This window comes from Pieris napi, chromosome 11, assembly GCF_905475465.1.
Source record: "Pieris napi chromosome 11, ilPieNapi1.2, whole genome shotgun sequence".
Classification (NCBI taxonomy): domain Eukaryota; kingdom Metazoa; phylum Arthropoda; class Insecta; order Lepidoptera; family Pieridae; genus Pieris; species Pieris napi.
Genome location: NC_062244.1, coordinates 1,446,839 through 1,467,130, shown reverse-complemented (window position 1 = coordinate 1,467,130; position 20,292 = coordinate 1,446,839). Strand labels below are relative to the sequence as shown.

The window sequence follows — 20,292 nt, the reverse complement described above, 5'->3', positions numbered from 1 at the left end:
TAATTAATTTGCGATATTTGTTTTAAATATTTTTGTTTGATGATTTGCTATTTTAAAAGAGTACCGAGAGTTTTTTACGCCGGCTTTTTCTCTCGGCCTACACCCTCTGTCTTCTTTGCCGACGAGTAGGGATGCCTACAAATTGAAATTTAATGACGTGGAATAAGTGATACATGTATCTTATGTTCCATAATAAACATAATTATTTTATTTTATTTTTACTTTAGTAGTATCTTTGTAAATTTTCCAAAGAGAATACATAATTTTTTCATTCCAGTTTTTCAATACATAATTTATTGTGTTAGCAAGTATAGATTTTTTTATTATCAAAGTCGCTATTGTGGGGGCTCCTCTTTAGTAAAGTCCTCGGGGCTGTTCGTCCAAATCCAATACTCTTAGAGACTTTTCGAGACTTAGAATCTTACCCAAAGACCAGCTCCAGCTCTACCTCTTACCAGCTAGGTTTTCGCATCAGAGATGAGCACATTATATTTGTCATTATTTTTATGACGCTTGTATAAATTACTCCTAATAATAGAACAATAGCTCATCTTCCTCATATTTGATATAATTAATAGTAAATATATGTTCGCTTAAATATTCAATTATTCGTATTTATACGAACCGCAGATAATAATAATTAGATATTCTGCATGCATGCAGGGTGACGGTCAAACTTCATACAAAAGCACGCTTGTTAGAATTTATAAATTTTTTTTTTAACTGGGAAATCCTTATATAATATTTTTTAGTTGATTTGGTTATGCACTTCTTGCACTTTACCCGAAATATTTATTATCTTCCTTACTACTGCCTGGAAGAAATCGCTTGTTATCGATAAGGCCGCCGGTTGCATGACTTATATTTTTATGTATTTTTCTTTAAATGTAAATAAATAAATAAATCGTATCGACCCAAACAAGAAAATGACCAAAGTGTAACTTTTTAGAAATTTATATTATTTGACACCACACGTTATGGACAATGCTCCGTGGAACTACATAATCTGATTCCGTCATCTCTTTTCAAAGAACTTTCATTTAGGAACAAGCTGGTGTTCCATGCTTTCATTGCTGATATCGCCAGGTCCGGCACTGCACTCTTGTAAAAACAGCAAAAGAGTGGGACTCCTTGCCCGCTTCCATCTTCCCTAGACAGTTTAATATGGGTTAATTTAAGCCGTGGTTAAAAAGGGATCTTCTGGACAGGCGTATCTCCTTTAATAGGCCGCACCAGTTCTGTATAAAAAAGCATCTAGTGGTTAAAGATTAATTAAGATACTATAATGTTGTAAGACTTTAAAATAGTGTGTATAATGTATATTCATAAACACTAATTCAGTCTCACTCTCTTTTAACTCAAGTTCTCTTTTGTCACTTTCTGTCAAATTCTGTTCACTCTTTGATGAAAAGAAACAGACAGATACGTTACTTACTCCGTTGGCGCCCAAGTCTTCGCCTCGGAGAAAAGAGAACGCCACCTTCGACGAACTTGCGTTGCTGCTAATCGGCCACTAGGAGCTCACGCAAGTCCACGCGGTCCTTACAGCCACAGCGAAGGGCTGAAGGGTTGATGCCCCATTGTTATACCAAGATATGCTTTTTTGATACTCTGATACTCTTCCATTATCTTTAGTTCAGCGGAGTCTTTTCGCTTCCCTCATGATTTTGGCTTGGGATACCAACTTCTCTTTCAGTATTTCAGTTAAATGAGTGTGTTTATTTATGTTTTTAATAATTACGACAGCTGTTTTAAAATAAATAACAAATAATGAAATTCGCGTTAATCTAATATAATCTAATATATATAAAATTCTCGTGTCACAGTTTTCGTTGCCATACTCCTCCGAAACGGCTTGACCGATTTTGATGAAATTTTTTGTGCTTATCCGGTATCTATGAGAATCGGCCAACATCTATTTTTCATCCCCCTAAATGTTAGGGGTAGTCCACCCCTAAATTTTATTTTTTATTTTTTAGACAAAACTTTTTGTTTTTATTTTTTTATGATACAACATGCCAAAATACATACAACCCCTAATTTTCACCCCTCTACGATCAACCCCTATTTTTTATTATAAATGATAAACATGGCAAAACGACGTTTGCCGGATCAGCTAGTATCTAATATAAAAATATTTATTTAACACAATTTTTTATTTTTGTAATATGTGTGTGTTTCAATGTCGTGTTACAAGTGTCATAATTATTTCTTATATTTTTTATATAGAAGAAAAAATAATTAATTTTTGGAGAAAGGATTTTTTTTGAGCTGCATTTCCATTCAAACAACATTTTTTTTTAATTTCTAAAATTTTACCCGATGTCTTAGGGTGAGATCTATAGTCCGCACTTGGACTTTGCTCAGACTTACCTTACGAAAAACTTTGCTTAGTGTACACTAAGGTTAAACTATGATTTCGTATTTATAGACATTTTAACGGTTAGATTAAGCTAAGCCCAAGCTAAGACAGCAAATGTCAAAATACAAATTGATGTTTCATTTCATGCAATACTTTGTTTATTATCCTTTAAAAAAGTAAACAATAACAAATATTTAAACATCTAAAACGGTACACATATATCTTCAATTTATTGTTATTTATGTATTTATTTATTTTATTATTGCAATAACTAGAAATTTACGAGTAACCTTTAGAAAATGTATTTAAAGATGGCAATAATTTTGTTACGTAGAACGGATCGCATTGTTTTGGCAACAGCAACAGAGAACTTGTATCAACAATTCAAAAGTTTCAACCGCTTTTTCACTTCTCTGTTTCTGTTTGTTTGAGCATATAAATATTTATTAAAACAACGACTGGCTTTGTGACTTGGACCTGTACCGATCCCGTATACCTACTTAAGACCTACGCTTTCCTGAAGGACTGTGACGTTTTGTGTTTTGGCTTTGATACGAATTTTCAATATCGAAAGTGACAATGGAGAATATAGAGAGAGTTCTAACTTCAATAGAAAACATTGAAACGTTAGGAACTGCAGCCGATATGAATCCCCGTATGCCTAAGCTATATGTTCGGAACGAATACAACCAAAATCCTTTCGAGCTGTACAGTGAGAATGAATTTAAAAGAAGGTACCGTTTTTTTAAACACACGGTACTAAATGTGATCCTGCCACTGATAATTACAAACTTACAACCTTTTAATAACAGAGGATTGCCAATTCTACCGCAATTGCAAATACTTATTGCATTAAGGTTTTATGCAACTGGATGTTTTCAGGTAATATTGTGGTCATAAATATGTATTGTTTTTCGATTTGATATAGACAGTACTTTCAGATTGTCAGTCCAGTGGGCCAGAATGCGTCCCATGCTATTTTTGCTTGTTCTAGGTCACTATCGGACAAATTGTTATTGCCAGTTCACCTTACAGACAGCTATATTGGTATCCTTTGTTTTCTGACGGATCACCTCATTTCTAATTTGATCCTTCAGAGAAATACCAAGCATAGCTCTCCCCATTGCTCGCTTAACCAGTGTCAGTGATGTTTCTTCACCATGCATCATCATTGGCAGGACACACTGGTTGAAGACATTTGTCTTCTGACTTTCAGAAGCATAACATATATGTAACTAATAATTATTCCTTGAAATTACAGATGGTGTGTGGTGATTTGAACAGCATAAGCCAATCTTCAGTGTGCTTAATTGTAAATAAAGTTTCCGCAGAGTTGAGTAAATTACTTCCTAGATTTGTGAATTTTCCAAGAAATATGACCACAGTCAAAAGGAAGTTTGAAGAATTAGGAAAATCTAATACGCACCATGGCCTAAATAATATAATCGGAGCTATTGACTGTACCCACATTAAAATTAATAGACCCAGAGGTATCACCCACTCTGAAGCATACAGGAATAGAAAAGGGTATTTTTCTGTAAATGTGCAAGCTATAATAGGGCCTGATCTCGAAATATTTGATATAGTGACTAGGTGGCCTGGAAGTTCACACGACAGCAGGATATTTAGAAACAGCCAGGCGTATGCAAGACTGGTAAATGGTGAACTAGAAGGAGTTTTAGTAGGTGACAGCGGCTATCCAGCACTGAACTTCATGTTAACACCACTTTTGAATCCACAAACAAGAGCTGACAATAATTATAATTATTCTCAATTGAGAACTAGGAATATTGTTGAAAGGTTTTTCGGTGTGTGGAAAAAGAAATTTCCATGTTTGCAGAGAGGACTACGATCAAAATTGACAAATACCAGCAACATAATTATAGCTTGTGCTGTATTACATAATATAGGTATACAGAGAGGGGATGTTTATGACGATGGTGATCTTACTGATCAAACACCAGAAGTCGAACAACACAGAAACAATGAAAGATCTACTACAGGTCTAGCATTCCGGCAATCTGTGATTGCACAATTTAACTAGGTTGGTTTGGTAATAAAGAAAATTAAAACAAAAATTGTTTCATTTTAATCATTTATTTTCAGATTCTTTTTTAAACTGTAAAATTTCTAGTTCTAATTTATATTTATGTCGAAGAAATTCGATTTCTAACTGATTTTTTAGTTTCATGTGTTCCACTTCTATCTCAAATTTTTTTTTGTTGTTGTCTAACTCTTGCCACAGCAATTTTTTTTTAATATCCTCAAATGAAGTTTTATTTTTTCTGATCGCTGATGGTGTAGCTGATAGCTGAGAGGGTTCACTTTTAGTGACCCAGCTTCATCAGTCCAGTCCTGGCTTGTTCCCGGCTGAATTACAGATTCAAGTGTGGCCTCTATACTGGACACTCTTGCCCTCTTTGGTCTCCAGCTTTCACCGTCGTTGTCATAACCAGTACCAGCTATAAAAGTAAACAGTCAAATAAGTTATCATATAGGTATGTCTTTTATTGGTTAGAATAAGATAACATGCAGGTCAACTAATATACCTGTCCAGAAGTCTGGTAGGGGTGAGAACAGAGTGTTGTCACATACTTTGGGAGAGGCCTATGTTTAGCAGTGGATGTGAGTTGGTTGAAAATGATGAGGAATTATATCTTTGGGAAATGATCTTACCTTCTACTGTAGTTAATGTGTCACAGTCTATTGGCACATCTATTGATGGCATTATTTGTGGCATGACTGCAATCACTTGAGTGTCCATTGGCCCCATTTCAGGCGGTGCTGGTCCTCCTCCTGTCCTCTTCCTTTGGGCTTCAAGGGTTTTGGCATCCCTAGCTTTTGCCTTCATATTTTGCCACATCTTTTTTAATTGTTTAGAATCAGCCTAAAATCGAAAAAAAATTGTACTGAAATATAAAAGTTCATATGACAAACATGAAAATTTTATCAAACCAAAATTTACCACCAAGGTTACATTAGCATTGCTTTGGCTTTGGCTCATTCTATCCTTGTACCTAACTATACTCTAGTTATATATCTATCTTTGTAATTATCGTACAGCATATTGATATTTATAGATAGTGTATGTTGGTGGATTACTTACAGTATGTGACACGTTAGAGTTATTAAATTCTATTGCTAATTCTTCCCAAGCCTCGTGTTTCTTTTTTTGGGAAACGGCGTCCGTCTTCCTGTTCTCTAGAATGCCAATCTTTGACTGAACCAACTGTACAAGCAGTTGCCTCTCATATTCCGAGTAAGGCTTCTGTTTTTTTTTATCCATTTTTTGTGAGCGAGTCCGGTCCGAGTGAGAATAGCCGTGGTCAGTCGTTTAAGCAGGTACAAAATCCGTTGAGCAAGCAAGGTCGTCAGGTAATAAAAGGTAGAAGATTCAGGTAATCGAAAATAACGGTCAACGGATGTGAAGCGATTAGCGAGAGACGAAGTTGGTTTGCTTATATTATGTAGTTTGAATTTTGTTGTCAACATATGCCAGTGCTGCCAGATGACAGATACGATATCACACCAGTTATTTATAAGATCTCTCAAAAATGGGGTTGAACACTTATATAAATAATGTAAATAAACAACAATAGATACCATAATAATGTGTAATTATTTTATTTCATGCATTTCATAGGTATTTATCAAGATCATTTAAAATTTCTTTGAATTCAAATTCTATTTTTCCCAAAGTCTATGGAACTCTGATACCAAATGGCAACACCGTTCATTAAAAACCGACAAAAATAAAAAGTCCAGTAAAAGATATGATGGTAGAGCAAATTTTAGGCCATTATTTTTGTTAGGCTTATAGTCAAAGTTTTTGGTAAGTCGTCGATTTCGTGGACTTGAGATTAAGCTAAGCCAACACTAGGGAGGGATTCGCAGTTTGCTCTATAAATACCGACTGTGTCTTAGCTCGATAGTTAAGTCAGAGTAAAGTCCAAGTGCGGACTATAGATCTCACCCTTAGGGTGAGATCTATAGTCCGTCGGTTTTTAATGAACGGTGTTGCCATTTGGTATCAGAGTTCCATAGACTTTGGGAAAAATAGAATTTGAATTCAAAGAAATTTTAAATGATCTTGATAAATACCTATGAAATGCATGAAATAAAATAATTACACATTATTATGGTATCTATTGTTGTTTATTTACATTATTTATATAAGTGTTCAACCCCCATTTTTGAGAGATCTTATAAATAACTGGTGTGATATCGTATCTGTCATCTGGCAGCACTGGCATATGTTGACAACAAAATTCAAACTACATAATATAAGCAAACCAACTTCGTCTCTCGCTAATCGCTTCACATCCGTTGACCGTTATTTTCGATTACCTGAATCTTCTACCTTTTATTACCTGACGACCTTGCTTGCTCAACGGATTTTGTACCTGCTTAAACGACTGACCACGGCTATTCTCACTCGGACCGGACTCGCTCACAAAAAATGGATAAAAAAAAACAGAAGCCTTACTCGGAATATGAGAGGCAACTGCTTGTACAGTTGGTTCAGTCAAAGATTGGCATTCTAGAGAACAGGAAGACGGACGCCGTTTCCCAAAAAAAGAAACACGAGGCTTGGGAAGAATTAGCAATAGAATTTAATAACTCTAACGTGTCACATACTGTAAGTAATCCACCAACATACACTATCTATAAATATCAATATGCTGTACGATAATTACAAAGATAGATATATAACTAGAGTATAGTTAGGTACAAGGATAGAATGAGCCAAAGCCAAAGCAATGCTAATGTAACCTTGGTGGTAAATTTTGGTTTGATAAAATTTTCATGTTTGTCATATGAACTTTTATATTTCAGTACAATTTTTTTTCGATTTTAGGCTGATTCTAAACAATTAAAAAAGATGTGGCAAAATATGAAGGCAAAAGCTAGGGATGCCAAAACCCTTGAAGCCCAAAGGAAGAGGACAGGAGGAGGACCAGCACCGCCTGAAATGGGGCCAATGGACACTCAAGTGATTGCAGTCATGCCACAAATAATGCCATCAATAGATGTGCCAATAGACTGTGACACATTAACTACAGTAGAAGGTAAGATCATTTCCCAAAGATATAATTCCTCATCATTTTCAACCAACTCACATCCACTGCTAAACATAGGCCTCTCCCAAAGTATGTGACAACACTCTGTTCTCACCCCTACCAGACTTCTGGACAGGTATATTAGTTGACCTGCATGTTATCTTATTCTAACCAATAAAAGACATACCTATATGATAACTTATTTGACTGTTTACTTTTATAGCTGGTACTGGTTATGACAACGACGGTGAAAGCTGGAGACCAAAGAGGGCAAGAGTGTCCAGTATAGAGGCCACACTTGAATCTGTAATTCAGCCGGGAACAAGCCAGGACTGGACTGATGAAGCTGGGTCACTAAAAGTGAACCCTCTCAGCTATCAGCTACACCATCAGCGATCAGAAAAAATAAAACTTCATTTGAGGATATTAAAAAAAAATTGCTGTGGCAAGAGTTAGACAACAACAAAAAAAAATTTGAGATAGAAGTGGAACACATGAAACTAAAAAATCAGTTAGAAATCGAATTTCTTCGACATAAATATAAATTAGAACTAGAAATTTTACAGTTTAAAAAAGAATCTGAAAATAAATGATTAAAATGAAACAATTTTTGTTTTAATTTTCTTTATTACCAAACCAACCTAGTTAAATTGTGCAATCACAGATTGCCGGAATGCTAGACCTGTAGTAGATCTTTCATTGTTTCTGTGTTGTTCGACTTCTGGTGTTTGATCAGTAAGATCACCATCGTCATAAACATCCCCTCTCTGTATACCTATATTATGTAATACAGCACAAGCTATAATTATGTTGCTGGTATTTGTCAATTTTGATCGTAGTCCTCTCTGCAAACATGGAAATTTCTTTTTCCACACACCGAAAAACCTTTCAACAATATTCCTAGTTCTCAATTGAGAATAATTATAATTATTGTCAGCTCTTGTTTGTGGATTCAAAAGTGGTGTTAACATGAAGTTCAGTGCTGGATAGCCGCTGTCACCTACTAAAACTCCTTCTAGTTCACCATTTACCAGTCTTGCATACGCCTGGCTGTTTCTAAATATCCTGCTGTCGTGTGAACTTCCAGGCCACCTAGTCACTATATCAAATATTTCGAGATCAGGCCCTATTATAGCTTGCACATTTACAGAAAAATACCCTTTTCTATTCCTGTATGCTTCAGAGTGGGTGATACCTCTGGGTCTATTAATTTTAATGTGGGTACAGTCAATAGCTCCGATTATATTATTTAGGCCATGGTGCGTATTAGATTTTCCTAATTCTTCAAACTTCCTTTTGACTGTGGTCATATTTCTTGGAAAATTCACAAATCTAGGAAGTAATTTACTCAACTCTGCGGAAACTTTATTTACAATTAAGCACACTGAAGATTGGCTTATGCTGTTCAAATCACCACACACCATCTGTAATTTCAAGGAATAATTATTAGTTACATATATGTTATGCTTCTGAAAGTCAGAAGACAAATGTCTTCAACCAGTGTGTCCTGCCAATGATGATGCATGGTGAAGAAACATCACTGACACTGGTTAAGCGAGCAATGGGGAGAGCTATGCTTGGTATTTCTCTGAAGGATCAAATTAGAAATGAGGTGATCCGTCAGAAAACAAAGGATACCAATATAGCTGTCTGTAAGGTGAACTGGCAATAACAATTTGTCCGATAGTGACCTAGAACAAGCAAAAATAGCATGGGACGCATTCTGGCCCACTGGACTGACAATCTGAAAGTACTGTCTATATCAAATCGAAAAACAATACATATTTATGACCACAATATTACCTGAAAACATCCAGTTGCATAAAACCTTAATGCAATAAGTATTTGCAATTGCGGTAGAATTGGCAATCCTCTGTTATTAAAAGGTTGTAAGTTTGTAATTATCAGTGGCAGGATCACATTTAGTACCGTGTGTTTAAAAAAACGGTACCTTCTTTTAAATTCATTCTCACTGTACAGCTCGAAAGGATTTTGGTTGTATTCGTTCCGAACATATAGCTTAGGCATACGGGGATTCATATCGGCTGCAGTTCCTAACGTTTCAATGTTTTCTATTGAAGTTAGAACTCTCTCTATATTCTCCATTGTCACTTTCGATATTGAAAATTCGTATCAAAGCCAAAACACAAAACGTCACAGTCCTTCAGGAAAGCGTAGGTCTTAAGTAGGTATACGGGATCGGTACAGGTCCAAGTCACAAAGCCAGTCGTTGTTTTAATAAATATTTATATGCTCAAACAAACAGAAACAGAGAAGTGAAAAAGCGGTTGAAACTTTTGAATTGTTGATACAAGTTCTCTGTTGCTGTTGCCAAAACAATGCGATCCGTTCTACGTAACAAAATTATTGCCATCTTTAAATACATTTTCTAAAGGTTACTCGTAAATTTCTAGTTATTGCAATAATAAAATAAATAAATACATAAATAACAATAAATTGAAGATATATGTGTACCGTTTTAGATGTTTAAATATTTGTTATTGTTTACTTTTTTAAAGGATAATAAACAAAGTATTGCATGAAATGAAACATCAATTTGTATTTTGACATTTGCTGTCTTAGCTTGGGCTTAGCTTAATCTAACCGTTAAAATGTCTATAAATACGAAATCATAGTTTAACCTTAGTGTACACTAAGCAAAGTTTTTCGTAAGGTAAGTCTGAGCAAAGTCCAAGTGCGGACTATAGATCTCACCCTTAGGGTGAGATCTATAGTCCGCACTTGGACTTTACTCTGACTTAACTATCGAGCTAAGGCACAGTCGGTATTTATAGAGCAAACTGCGAATCCCTCCCTAGTGTTGGCTTAGCTTAATCTCAAGTCCACGAAATCGACGACTTACCAAAAACTTTGACTATAAGCCTAACAAAAATAATGGCCTAAAATTTGCTCTACCATCATATCTTTTACTGGACTTTTTATTTTTGTCGGTTTTTAATGAACGGTGTTGCCATTTGGTATCAGAGTTCCATAGACTTTGGGAAAAATAGAATTTGAATTCAAAGAAATTTTAAATGATCTTGATAAATACCTATGAAATGCATGAAATAAAATAATTACACATTATTATGGTATCTATTGTTGTTTATTTACATTATTTATATAAGTGTTCAACCCCATTTTTGAGAGATCTTATAAATAACTGGTGTGATATCGTATCTGTCATCTGGCAGCACTGGCATATGTTGACAACAAAATTCAAACTACATAATATAAGCAAACCAACTTCGTCTCTCGCTAATCGCTTCACATCCGTTGACCGTTATTTTCGATTACCTGAATCTTCTACCTTTTATTACCTGACGACCTTGCTTGCTCAACGGATTTTGTACCTGCTTAAACGACTGACCACGGCTATTCTCACTCGGACCGGACTCGCTCACAAAAAATGGATAAAAAAAAACAGAAGCCTTACTCGGAATATGAGAGGCAACTGCTTGTACAGTTGGTTCAGTCAAAGATTGGCATTCTAGAGAACAGGAAGACGGACGCCGTTTCCCAAAAAAAGAAACACGAGGCTTGGGAAGAATTAGCAATAGAATTTAATAACTCTAACGTGTCACATACTGTAAGTAATCCACCAACATACACTATCTATAAATATCAATATGCTGTACGATAATTACAAAGATAGATATATAACTAGAGTATAGTTAGGTACAAGGATAGAATGAGCCAAAGCCAAAGCAATGCTAATGTAACCTTGGTGGTAAATTTTGGTTTGATAAAATTTTCATGTTTGTCATATGAACTTTTATATTTCAGTACAATTTTTTTTCGATTTTAGGCTGATTCTAAACAATTAAAAAAGATGTGGCAAAATATGAAGGCAAAAGCTAGGGATGCCAAAACCCTTGAAGCCCAAAGGAAGAGGACAGGAGGAGGACCAGCACCGCCTGAAATGGGGCCAATGGACACTCAAGTGATTGCAGTCATGCCACAAATAATGCCATCAATAGATGTGCCAATAGACTGTGACACATTAACTACAGTAGAAGGTAAGATCATTTCCCAAAGATATAATTCCTCATCATTTTCAACCAACTCACATCCACTGCTAAACATAGGCCTCTCCCAAAGTATGTGACAACACTCTGTTCTCACCCCTACCAGACTTCTGGACAGGTATATTAGTTGACCTGCATGTTATCTTATTCTAACCAATAAAAGACATACCTATATGATAACTTATTTGACTGTTTACTTTTATAGCTGGTACTGGTTATGACAACGACGGTGAAAGCTGGAGACCAAAGAGGGCAAGAGTGTCCAGTATAGAGGCCACACTTGAATCTGTAATTCAGCCGGGAACAAGCCAGGACTGGACTGATGAAGCTGGGTCACTAAAAGTGAACCCTCTCAGCTATCAGCTACACCATCAGCGATCAGAAAAAATAAAACTTCATTTGAGGATATTAAAAAAAAATTGCTGTGGCAAGAGTTAGACAACAACAAAAAAAAATTTGAGATAGAAGTGGAACACATGAAACTAAAAAATCAGTTAGAAATCGAATTTCTTCGACATAAATATAAATTAGAACTAGAAATTTTACAGTTTAAAAAAGAATCTGAAAATAAATGATTAAAATGAAACAATTTTTGTTTTAATTTTCTTTATTACCAAACCAACCTAGTTAAATTGTGCAATCACAGATTGCCGGAATGCTAGACCTGTAGTAGATCTTTCATTGTTTCTGTGTTGTTCGACTTCTGGTGTTTGATCAGTAAGATCACCATCGTCATAAACATCCCCTCTCTGTATACCTATATTATGTAATACAGCACAAGCTATAATTATGTTGCTGGTATTTGTCAATTTTGATCGTAGTCCTCTCTGCAAACATGGAAATTTCTTTTTCCACACACCGAAAAACCTTTCAACAATATTCCTAGTTCTCAATTGAGAATAATTATAATTATTGTCAGCTCTTGTTTGTGGATTCAAAAGTGGTGTTAACATGAAGTTCAGTGCTGGATAGCCGCTGTCACCTACTAAAACTCCTTCTAGTTCACCATTTACCAGTCTTGCATACGCCTGGCTGTTTCTAAATATCCTGCTGTCGTGTGAACTTCCAGGCCACCTAGTCACTATATCAAATATTTCGAGATCAGGCCCTATTATAGCTTGCACATTTACAGAAAAATACCCTTTTCTATTCCTGTATGCTTCAGAGTGGGTGATACCTCTGGGTCTATTAATTTTAATGTGGGTACAGTCAATAGCTCCGATTATATTATTTAGGCCATGGTGCGTATTAGATTTTCCTAATTCTTCAAACTTCCTTTTGACTGTGGTCATATTTCTTGGAAAATTCACAAATCTAGGAAGTAATTTACTCAACTCTGCGGAAACTTTATTTACAATTAAGCACACTGAAGATTGGCTTATGCTGTTCAAATCACCACACACCATCTGTAATTTCAAGGAATAATTATTAGTTACATATATGTTATGCTTCTGAAAGTCAGAAGACAAATGTCTTCAACCAGTGTGTCCTGCCAATGATGATGCATGGTGAAGAAACATCACTGACACTGGTTAAGCGAGCAATGGGGAGAGCTATGCTTGGTATTTCTCTGAAGGATCAAATTAGAAATGAGGTGATCCGTCAGAAAACAAAGGATACCAATATAGCTGTCTGTAAGGTGAACTGGCAATAACAATTTGTCCGATAGTGACCTAGAACAAGCAAAAATAGCATGGGACGCATTCTGGCCCACTGGACTGACAATCTGAAAGTACTGTCTATATCAAATCGAAAAACAATACATATTTATGACCACAATATTACCTGAAAACATCCAGTTGCATAAAACCTTAATGCAATAAGTATTTGCAATTGCGGTAGAATTGGCAATCCTCTGTTATTAAAAGGTTGTAAGTTTGTAATTATCAGTGGCAGGATCACATTTAGTACCGTGTGTTTAAAAAAACGGTACCTTCTTTTAAATTCATTCTCACTGTACAGCTCGAAAGGATTTTGGTTGTATTCGTTCCGAACATATAGCTTAGGCATACGGGGATTCATATCGGCTGCAGTTCCTAACGTTTCAATGTTTTCTATTGAAGTTAGAACTCTCTCTATATTCTCCATTGTCACTTTCGATATTGAAAATTCGTATCAAAGCCAAAACACAAAACGTCACAGTCCTTCAGGAAAGCGTAGGTCTTAAGTAGGTATACGGGATCGGTACAGGTCCAAGTCACAAAGCCAGTCGTTGTTTTAATAAATATTTATATGCTCAAACAAACAGAAACAGAGAAGTGAAAAAGCGGTTGAAACTTTTGAATTGTTGATACAAGTTCTCTGTTGCTGTTGCCAAAACAATGCGATCCGTTCTACGTAACAAAATTATTGCCATCTTTAAATACATTTTCTAAAGGTTACTCGTAAATTTCTAGTTATTGCAATAATAAAATAAATAAATACATAAATAACAATAAATTGAAGATATATGTGTACCGTTTTAGATGTTTAAATATTTGTTATTGTTTACTTTTTTAAAGGATAATAAACAAAGTATTGCATGAAATGAAACATCAATTTGTATTTTGACATTTGCTGTCTTAGCTTGGGCTTAGCTTAATCTAACCGTTAAAATGTCTATAAATACGAAATCATAGTTTAACCTTAGTGTACACTAAGCAAAGTTTTTCGTAAGGTAAGTCTGAGCAAAGTCCAAGTGCGGACTATAGATCTCACCCTTAGGGTGAGATCTATAGTCCGCACTTGGACTTTACTCTGACTTAACTATCGAGCTAAGGCACAGTCGGTATTTATAGAGCAAACTGCGAATCCCTCCCTAGTGTTGGCTTAGCTTAATCTCAAGTCCACGAAATCGACGACTTACCAAAAACTTTGACTATAAGCCTAACAAAAATAATGGCCTAAAATTTGCTCTACCATCATATCTTTTACTGGACTTTTTATTTTTGTCGGTTTTTAATGAACGGTGTTGCCATTTGGTATCAGAGTTCCATAGACTTTGGGAAAAATAGAATTTGAATTCAAAGAAATTTTAAATGATCTTGATAAATACCTATGAAATGCATGAAATAAAATAATTATACATTATTATGGTATCTATTGTTGTTTATTTACATTATTTATATAAGTGTTCAACCCCATTTTTGAGAGATCTTATAAATAACTGGTGTGATATCGTATCTGTCACCTGGCAGCCCTGGCATATTATAGTGACAACGAAATTCAAACTATAACCTAACCGATGACTCTCGCTTCACATCTGTTATTTTCGTTTCCCTGAATCTTCTACCATTTATTACCTGACTACCCTAAAAAATTTGAGATAGGAGTGGAACATATAAAATTAAAAAATCTGTTAGAAATAGAATTTCTTCAACAAAAATATAAATTAGTATTAGAAATATGTATTACACTCAAAAAAAGAATCAGAAAATAAATGTTTAAAATGAAACAAGTTTTGTTTTGATATTCTTTATTACCGAACAAATTACCTAGTTAAATTGTGCAATCACAGATTGCCGGAATGCTAGACCTGTAGGAGATCTTTCATTGTTTCTGTGTTACTCAACTTCTGCTGTCAGCAAGATCACCATCATCATAAGCATAGGGGATGCTTATGACTCTATATACCTATATTATGCAATACAGCACAAGCTATAATTATATATAACTAGTATATTTTGTCAATTTTGACTGTAGTCCTAGCTGTAAACATGGAAATTTCCTTTTCTACACTCCGAAAACCCTTTCAACAATATGCCTAGTTCTTATTTGAGAATAATTATAATTATTGTCAGCTCTTGTCGTTGGATATAAAAGTGTTGTTAACATGAAGTTAAGTGCCGGATAACCGCTGTCACCTACTAAAACTCCTTCTAGTTCACCATTTAGCAGCCTTGCATACGCCTGGCAGTTTCTAAATATCCTGCTGTCGTGTGAACTGCCAGGCCACCTGGTCACTATATCAAATATTTCCATATCAGGCCCTATTATTGCTTGCACATTTACAGAAAATTACCCTTTTTTATTTCTGTATGCTTCAGAGTGAGCGATACCTTTGGGTCTATTAATTTTTATATGGGTGCAGTCAATAGCTCTGATTATACTGTTTAGGTCATGGTGAGTATTAGATCTTATTAATTCTTCAAACTTCCTTTTGGCTGTGTTCATATTTCTTGGAAAATTTACAAATCTAGGAAGTAATTTACTCAACTCTGCAGAGACTTTATTTATAATTAAACAGACTGTAGATTGGCTTATTCTGTTCAGATCACCACACACCATCTGTAATGTCAATGAATTATTATTAGTTACATATATGTTATGTTTCTGAAAGTCAGAAGACAAATGTCTTCAACATATAATGTATTTAAAATCATTTGAGAATACATAGGTACCTATAATATTCAAATCGAAAAACCATACATATTTATGAACACAATATTACCTGAAAACATCCAGTTGCATTTTTATGCCTTAATGCAAAAAGTATTTGCAATTGCGGTAGGTTTGGCGATCCTCTGTTGTTATAAGGTTGCAAGTTTGTAATGATCAGTGGCAGGATCACATTTAATACCGTGTGTTTCAAAATACGGTTCCTTCTTTTGAATTCATTCTCACCGTACAGGATGGAAGGATTTTGGTTGTATTCGTTCCGAACATATACAACACTTTAGGCAAAATTTTCAATTGTTGATATTTGATACAAGTGCTCTGTTGCTGTTGTCAAAACAATGCGATCCGTTCTACGTAACAAAATTATTGTCATCTTTAAATAATTAATACATTTTCTAAAGGTTACTCGTAAATTTCTAGTTATTGCAATAATAAAATAAATGAATACATAAATAACAATAAATTGAAGATATATGTGTACCGTTTTAGATGTTTAAATATTTGTTATTGTTTACTTTTTTAAAGGATAATAAACAAAGTATTGCATGAACTGAAACATCAATTTGTATTTTGACATTTGCTGTCTTAGCTTGGGCTTAGCTTAATCTCACCGTTAAAATGTCTATAAATACGAAATCATAGTTTAACCTTAGTGTACACTAAGCAAAGTTTTTCGTAAGGTAAGTCTGAGCAAAGTCCAAGTGCGGACTATAGATCTCACCCTTAGAATCTCCGACTTGACCACAACCATCCCTTTCCCACGCGCTTATATCGATATTTATCTCACATTTGCAACGTATAAAAAACAACGTCACTGACCTCAATACGGTAATATTGTGTAGTTGTTTAGAATTACACTTTGTTCTATTGACATAGAGTCGAATTTTGAGTAAGAGAGTTCAATGTTTTTACGCTGTTCTTGTATTTCTTTGTCAATGTGTGCCAAAACGGACAGTTCATTCAGTAGTGTTGTTGCATTGAATGCTGGCAGTTTTGTGTTTAAATTTTTTGTTTAAATTATTTAAACAGTGTGATTGGATTTTTATTTGGATTATTATTGTGAGTTTTTGTTTCTTATTTTATTTTAAATTATTTTTTGTCTGTATCGACTCACCAAAGCACCTTTACCCGAATTGTTGGTAGACTATTTCTCAAAGTACACAGAACAAACAGATAACACAAAACATAAAAACAAAATAAAAATTTTGAATACATCAAGTTATAACTTTGAAATGTTATCGTATCATTTCATTTTATATTTTATATATCATATTTTATCATTAATACCGATAACACATGATTAACACATTAAAAGGATTTTAAATATTTTATTACGTAAAAGACAAAAGTAACGATTTTCGTTTGTTTAGTTATGTTAGTAATTAGATAAATGGTAAATTTTCCTTCGCTTCGCATTTCTGGTATTTTGGTCAATCTTCAAAAATACATACATATTTGAGCCACATATTATAACCTTTCTCACATATAAGGAATCACGCTGGTGAAAACCACAAAAATTGTAATTTTTATACTGTTCATATAAACAGACGTGGAAAATTTATAATCTTAATCTCATCATCAAGAGGGAAAGAAAGATTAACTTAAATTAAAGTTCAATTTTACCCTTTCGAAAGTTGTTTAAAGTTATATGTTAACACTTCGTTGCAAGTAAACAGGAAACATAGTACAATTCCAATAAAAAATTGGGCAACTGGCGGCATTATCGCTTTAGAGCAATCTTTTCCAGGCAACCACTGTTAGAAGAAAACTAATGGAACAAAACATTAAAACATATATAAAAAGTGAAAAGAACACATGAAAAAGAAAAAGTTACTTATAAAACGTTGAAGCTGTTAACCAACTCGTATATTACGTATATATACGCAATTATCAAATTATATAGCAAAGATAGTGTTTGAGAGAAAGAGGTAGAGTTTTTTAATGTAATTGGACGCAAATGGGTAGGAGGCTCATCTGATGTTAAGTGATATGCCCATGGACACTCACATTGCCAGAAGGCTCGCAATTGCGTTGTCCTTTAAGAATTGGTACGCTGTTTTCTTGAATCCTAAGTCGAATTGGTTCGGAAATACTTCAGTGAGCAGCTGGTTTGAGAGAAAGAGAGACCGCACCAGACGAACACAACTATCGGCGAATTTAGAATTAAATTCGGATGAAATATGTACTGTTACCTACATTCATAAAAATTAAAGTCTCATCTGTATCTTTTCATAATAGTGTAAACAGAAAGAGACGCAAGAGCACCTTAAAGAACGAGTACAATTTAGTTTGTATGAAAAAATTTATATGCCGTGCTGGCCGATGACTTTTATACGCTATCCACGATCGCGCTTTCTATTTCTGGATTTCCCTTGCTACACTTGCTGGTACAAAAAAGGCGAACATTAGAAGGATAACTCATTTTAGAATAAAAGAGTTTGTAACATATGCTGTAGATTTATGATGTGGTAAACTTTAATAAATAAATAACTAAAACCCACTAAATCCATTTCGTCAAATCATTTATTTCAATTAGGCCTATTAAAAAGGCGCTTTTAAAAGTCAAAATTACAAGTGAAAAATATATAAAAAAATTACTTTAGTTGCCCCTTCAAAAGGTAGTTTCATATGGAGAAGAATGATGAAACTCCATACTTACTCTTTTAAAATAGTTTTTAAAATATCTTGTATACATTGATTTTATAATTATATGTGAAGACCATGTACCTAGAATAAATAAAATAAATATAGTTAAAAAAAACTAAAAAACACGCTTTTAACCTAAACTAAAAAGTCAAAAATAATTCCTAATTTAGGCTGAAAATGGTAATGAACAAAAAATACTGGTATTTATTGTGAAAAAGCGTGGGTTGCTCGATAGACGAAAAATATGGCACAGAGGGCCCCACGCTTTTAAAAAGCGTAAAAAAAAAGCGTAAGCGTGTAAAAAATACTATACTAAAATAAATTAGGCGCTTGGTGCTATAAAATACAATGCAGCAGATAAATAAAAAATATTAGATATATGCAAAAATCTAAAACCTAAACTGTACTATGTAAAGTATATATATGTCACGTGGTGTATAATATAGTGTTCGTGATAAATAAAGGCATTTCCTTAGTTCTTTGGTACTTTCTCTCCGGTTTCATTCTTTATGAGTCAAGATAATTAGGATTCCTACCTGACTGTGACTCAGAGTTAAGTAACCGTTACTTACGCATTCCATTACAAGACTTGATAATTACCAAAAGTAATAGTAATAATAAAAGCCATGTTTTAGATATTTAGCATTAAAATATATTTCTGTGTGCTCTTATTTGGCAAAGACCTCTTCAAAATCCCGAAATTTCTGTATGTATTATAAAAATTAAATGTACTTGTCAATCATTGTTAAAAACAAAAGCTTTGTGTTAGTAATTAGTTATATTTATAATTATTAAAATATATTATTATTAGTTTGCCTTATTGTTTGTATTGAAATGCATATAATCGAACAGCTATCGTAATAGGAAAGTAATAATAATAATTTATTTATTTAAGTAGACAATCATAAGTCCATATGGTTATTTGTGTTTGTATTGACCTAAATATTACATTTGTGCGTATATTCAATCATAAAATTTGAATTCGTTGTAAAATTATCCCCTCACACATCACCACACACACACAGTATCATTGTGTCGGCACATACAGTCCATTTCAATGACCCACAATAAGGGCAATCCAGACTTCCTGCTATACCCGCAGCATGCTGTTACCAGGGATACAGATAATACATTAAACGTTAAGGGAAAGTAGCTGTCAAATTGTCGTACTGACGTATGACGTATGACGTATAGTTGACGTGCCTCTGGTTTTTGAATTATGTTCGGTTCATATTCAATAACGGAATTATAACACAGTGACACTAATACAGGTTCTATGCTATTGCAAATATTTGAGGTGTCATTGACCTCTGAGTTGGCACGTGGCGAAATCTTGCGCAAGGTTTCGTGTTAGAACTAAACTATAGAGTATAGGCTCCTTCAAGAAAGAGAGCGTCCCAATTCTTAATACTCATACTTTGACGGCTCATTGGTCTAGTGGTTAGTACCCCTGACTGCGAATCCATGGGTCCCGGGTTCGATCCCCGGCTGAGACGAACATCGATGTGATGAGGATTTGGTGTTGTGCTTAGGTCTTGGGTGTTAAAATATGTATTTATATGTCTATCTATCTATAATATGTATGTATATCCGTTGCCTAGTACCCATAACACAAGCTTCACCAGCTTAGCATGGGACTAGGTCAATTGGTGTTAATTGTCTTAAAAAAAAAAACTTAGGCCTGCAGCGCGCTTGCGAGCCTTCTAGCAGTGCAACTGTCCATGGGCGGCGGTATCACTTATCACAACATTCTGTAACATAAAAAAAAGAAACTAGAGCAGTAGGCCTGGCTTTAGCGTGCGACTGTCATCGCTGAGGT

General features: G+C 34.5%; 6 protein-coding genes and 1 long non-coding RNA gene across 10 annotated transcripts; 3 read left to right on the top strand and 4 right to left on the bottom strand.

Moving 5' to 3' along the window:
• The first annotated feature begins 2,574 nt into the window (after positions 1–2,574).
• LOC125054024 (putative nuclease HARBI1) lies at positions 2,575–4,440 on the top strand. Its single transcript, XM_047655680.1, has 2 exons — positions 2,575–3,244; positions 3,624–4,440. Exons 1-2 carry the CDS (start codon positions 2,942–2,944, stop codon positions 4,404–4,406), a joined length of 1,086 nt encoding a protein of 361 aa, XP_047511636.1. The 5' UTR covers positions 2,575–2,941; the 3' UTR covers positions 4,407–4,440.
• LOC125054028 (myb/SANT-like DNA-binding domain-containing protein 3) lies at positions 4,441–6,351 on the bottom strand. 2 transcript variants are annotated; one of them, XR_007117653.1, is made up of 3 exons: positions 5,469–6,351; positions 5,039–5,271; positions 4,441–4,824 (listed from the first exon to the last, which is right to left on the bottom strand). XR_007117653.1 is itself a non-coding variant. In XM_047655684.1 (3 exons), exons 1-3 carry the CDS (start codon positions 5,646–5,648, stop codon positions 4,592–4,594), a joined length of 624 nt encoding a protein of 207 aa, XP_047511640.1. In that variant the 5' UTR covers positions 5,649–6,351; the 3' UTR covers positions 4,441–4,591. The 2 variants fall into 2 exon arrangements, 1 of the variants encoding a protein (XP_047511640.1); XM_047655684.1 differs by having other exon boundaries at positions 5,039–5,249.
• Positions 6,352–6,553: 202 nt separating this feature from the next.
• On the top strand, positions 6,554–8,029 carry LOC125054027 (myb/SANT-like DNA-binding domain-containing protein 3). Of its 2 annotated transcripts, none has more exons than XR_007117652.1 (3): positions 6,554–7,001; positions 7,199–7,431; positions 7,646–8,029. XR_007117652.1 is itself a non-coding variant. In XM_047655683.1 (3 exons), the coding sequence occupies exons 1-3, from the start codon at positions 6,822–6,824 to the stop codon at positions 7,876–7,878; spliced, it is 624 nt and encodes a 207-aa protein (XP_047511639.1). In that variant the 5' UTR covers positions 6,554–6,821; the 3' UTR covers positions 7,879–8,029. The 2 variants fall into 2 exon arrangements, 1 of the variants encoding a protein (XP_047511639.1); XM_047655683.1 differs by having other exon boundaries at positions 7,221–7,431.
• Positions 8,030–9,896, bottom strand: LOC125054025 (putative nuclease HARBI1). The gene is made up of 2 exons (XM_047655681.1): positions 9,226–9,896; positions 8,030–8,846 (listed from the first exon to the last, which is right to left on the bottom strand). The coding sequence occupies exons 1-2, from the start codon at positions 9,526–9,528 to the stop codon at positions 8,064–8,066; spliced, it is 1,086 nt and encodes a 361-aa protein (XP_047511637.1). The 5' UTR covers positions 9,529–9,896; the 3' UTR covers positions 8,030–8,063.
• Positions 9,897–10,142: 246 nt separating this feature from the next.
• Positions 10,143–12,039, top strand: LOC125054029 (myb/SANT-like DNA-binding domain-containing protein 3). Of its 2 annotated transcripts, none has more exons than XM_047655685.1 (3): positions 10,143–11,011; positions 11,231–11,441; positions 11,656–12,039. In XM_047655685.1, exons 1-3 carry the CDS (start codon positions 10,832–10,834, stop codon positions 11,886–11,888), a joined length of 624 nt encoding a protein of 207 aa, XP_047511641.1. In that variant the 5' UTR covers positions 10,143–10,831; the 3' UTR covers positions 11,889–12,039. The 2 variants fall into 2 exon arrangements, 1 of the variants encoding a protein (XP_047511641.1); XR_007117654.1 differs by having other exon boundaries at positions 10,148–11,011; positions 11,209–11,441.
• On the bottom strand, positions 12,040–13,906 carry LOC125054026 (putative nuclease HARBI1). Its single transcript, XM_047655682.1, has 2 exons — positions 13,236–13,906; positions 12,040–12,856 (listed from the first exon to the last, which is right to left on the bottom strand). Exons 1-2 carry the CDS (start codon positions 13,536–13,538, stop codon positions 12,074–12,076), a joined length of 1,086 nt encoding a protein of 361 aa, XP_047511638.1. The 5' UTR covers positions 13,539–13,906; the 3' UTR covers positions 12,040–12,073.
• A 981-nt stretch (positions 13,907–14,887) lies between these two features.
• Positions 14,888–16,304, bottom strand: LOC125054030. Its single transcript, XR_007117655.1, has 2 exons — positions 15,880–16,304; positions 14,888–15,716 (listed from the first exon to the last, which is right to left on the bottom strand). It is a non-coding gene; the product is annotated as an uncharacterized LOC125054030 (long non-coding RNA).
• Positions 16,305–20,292: the final 3,988 nt, after the last annotated feature.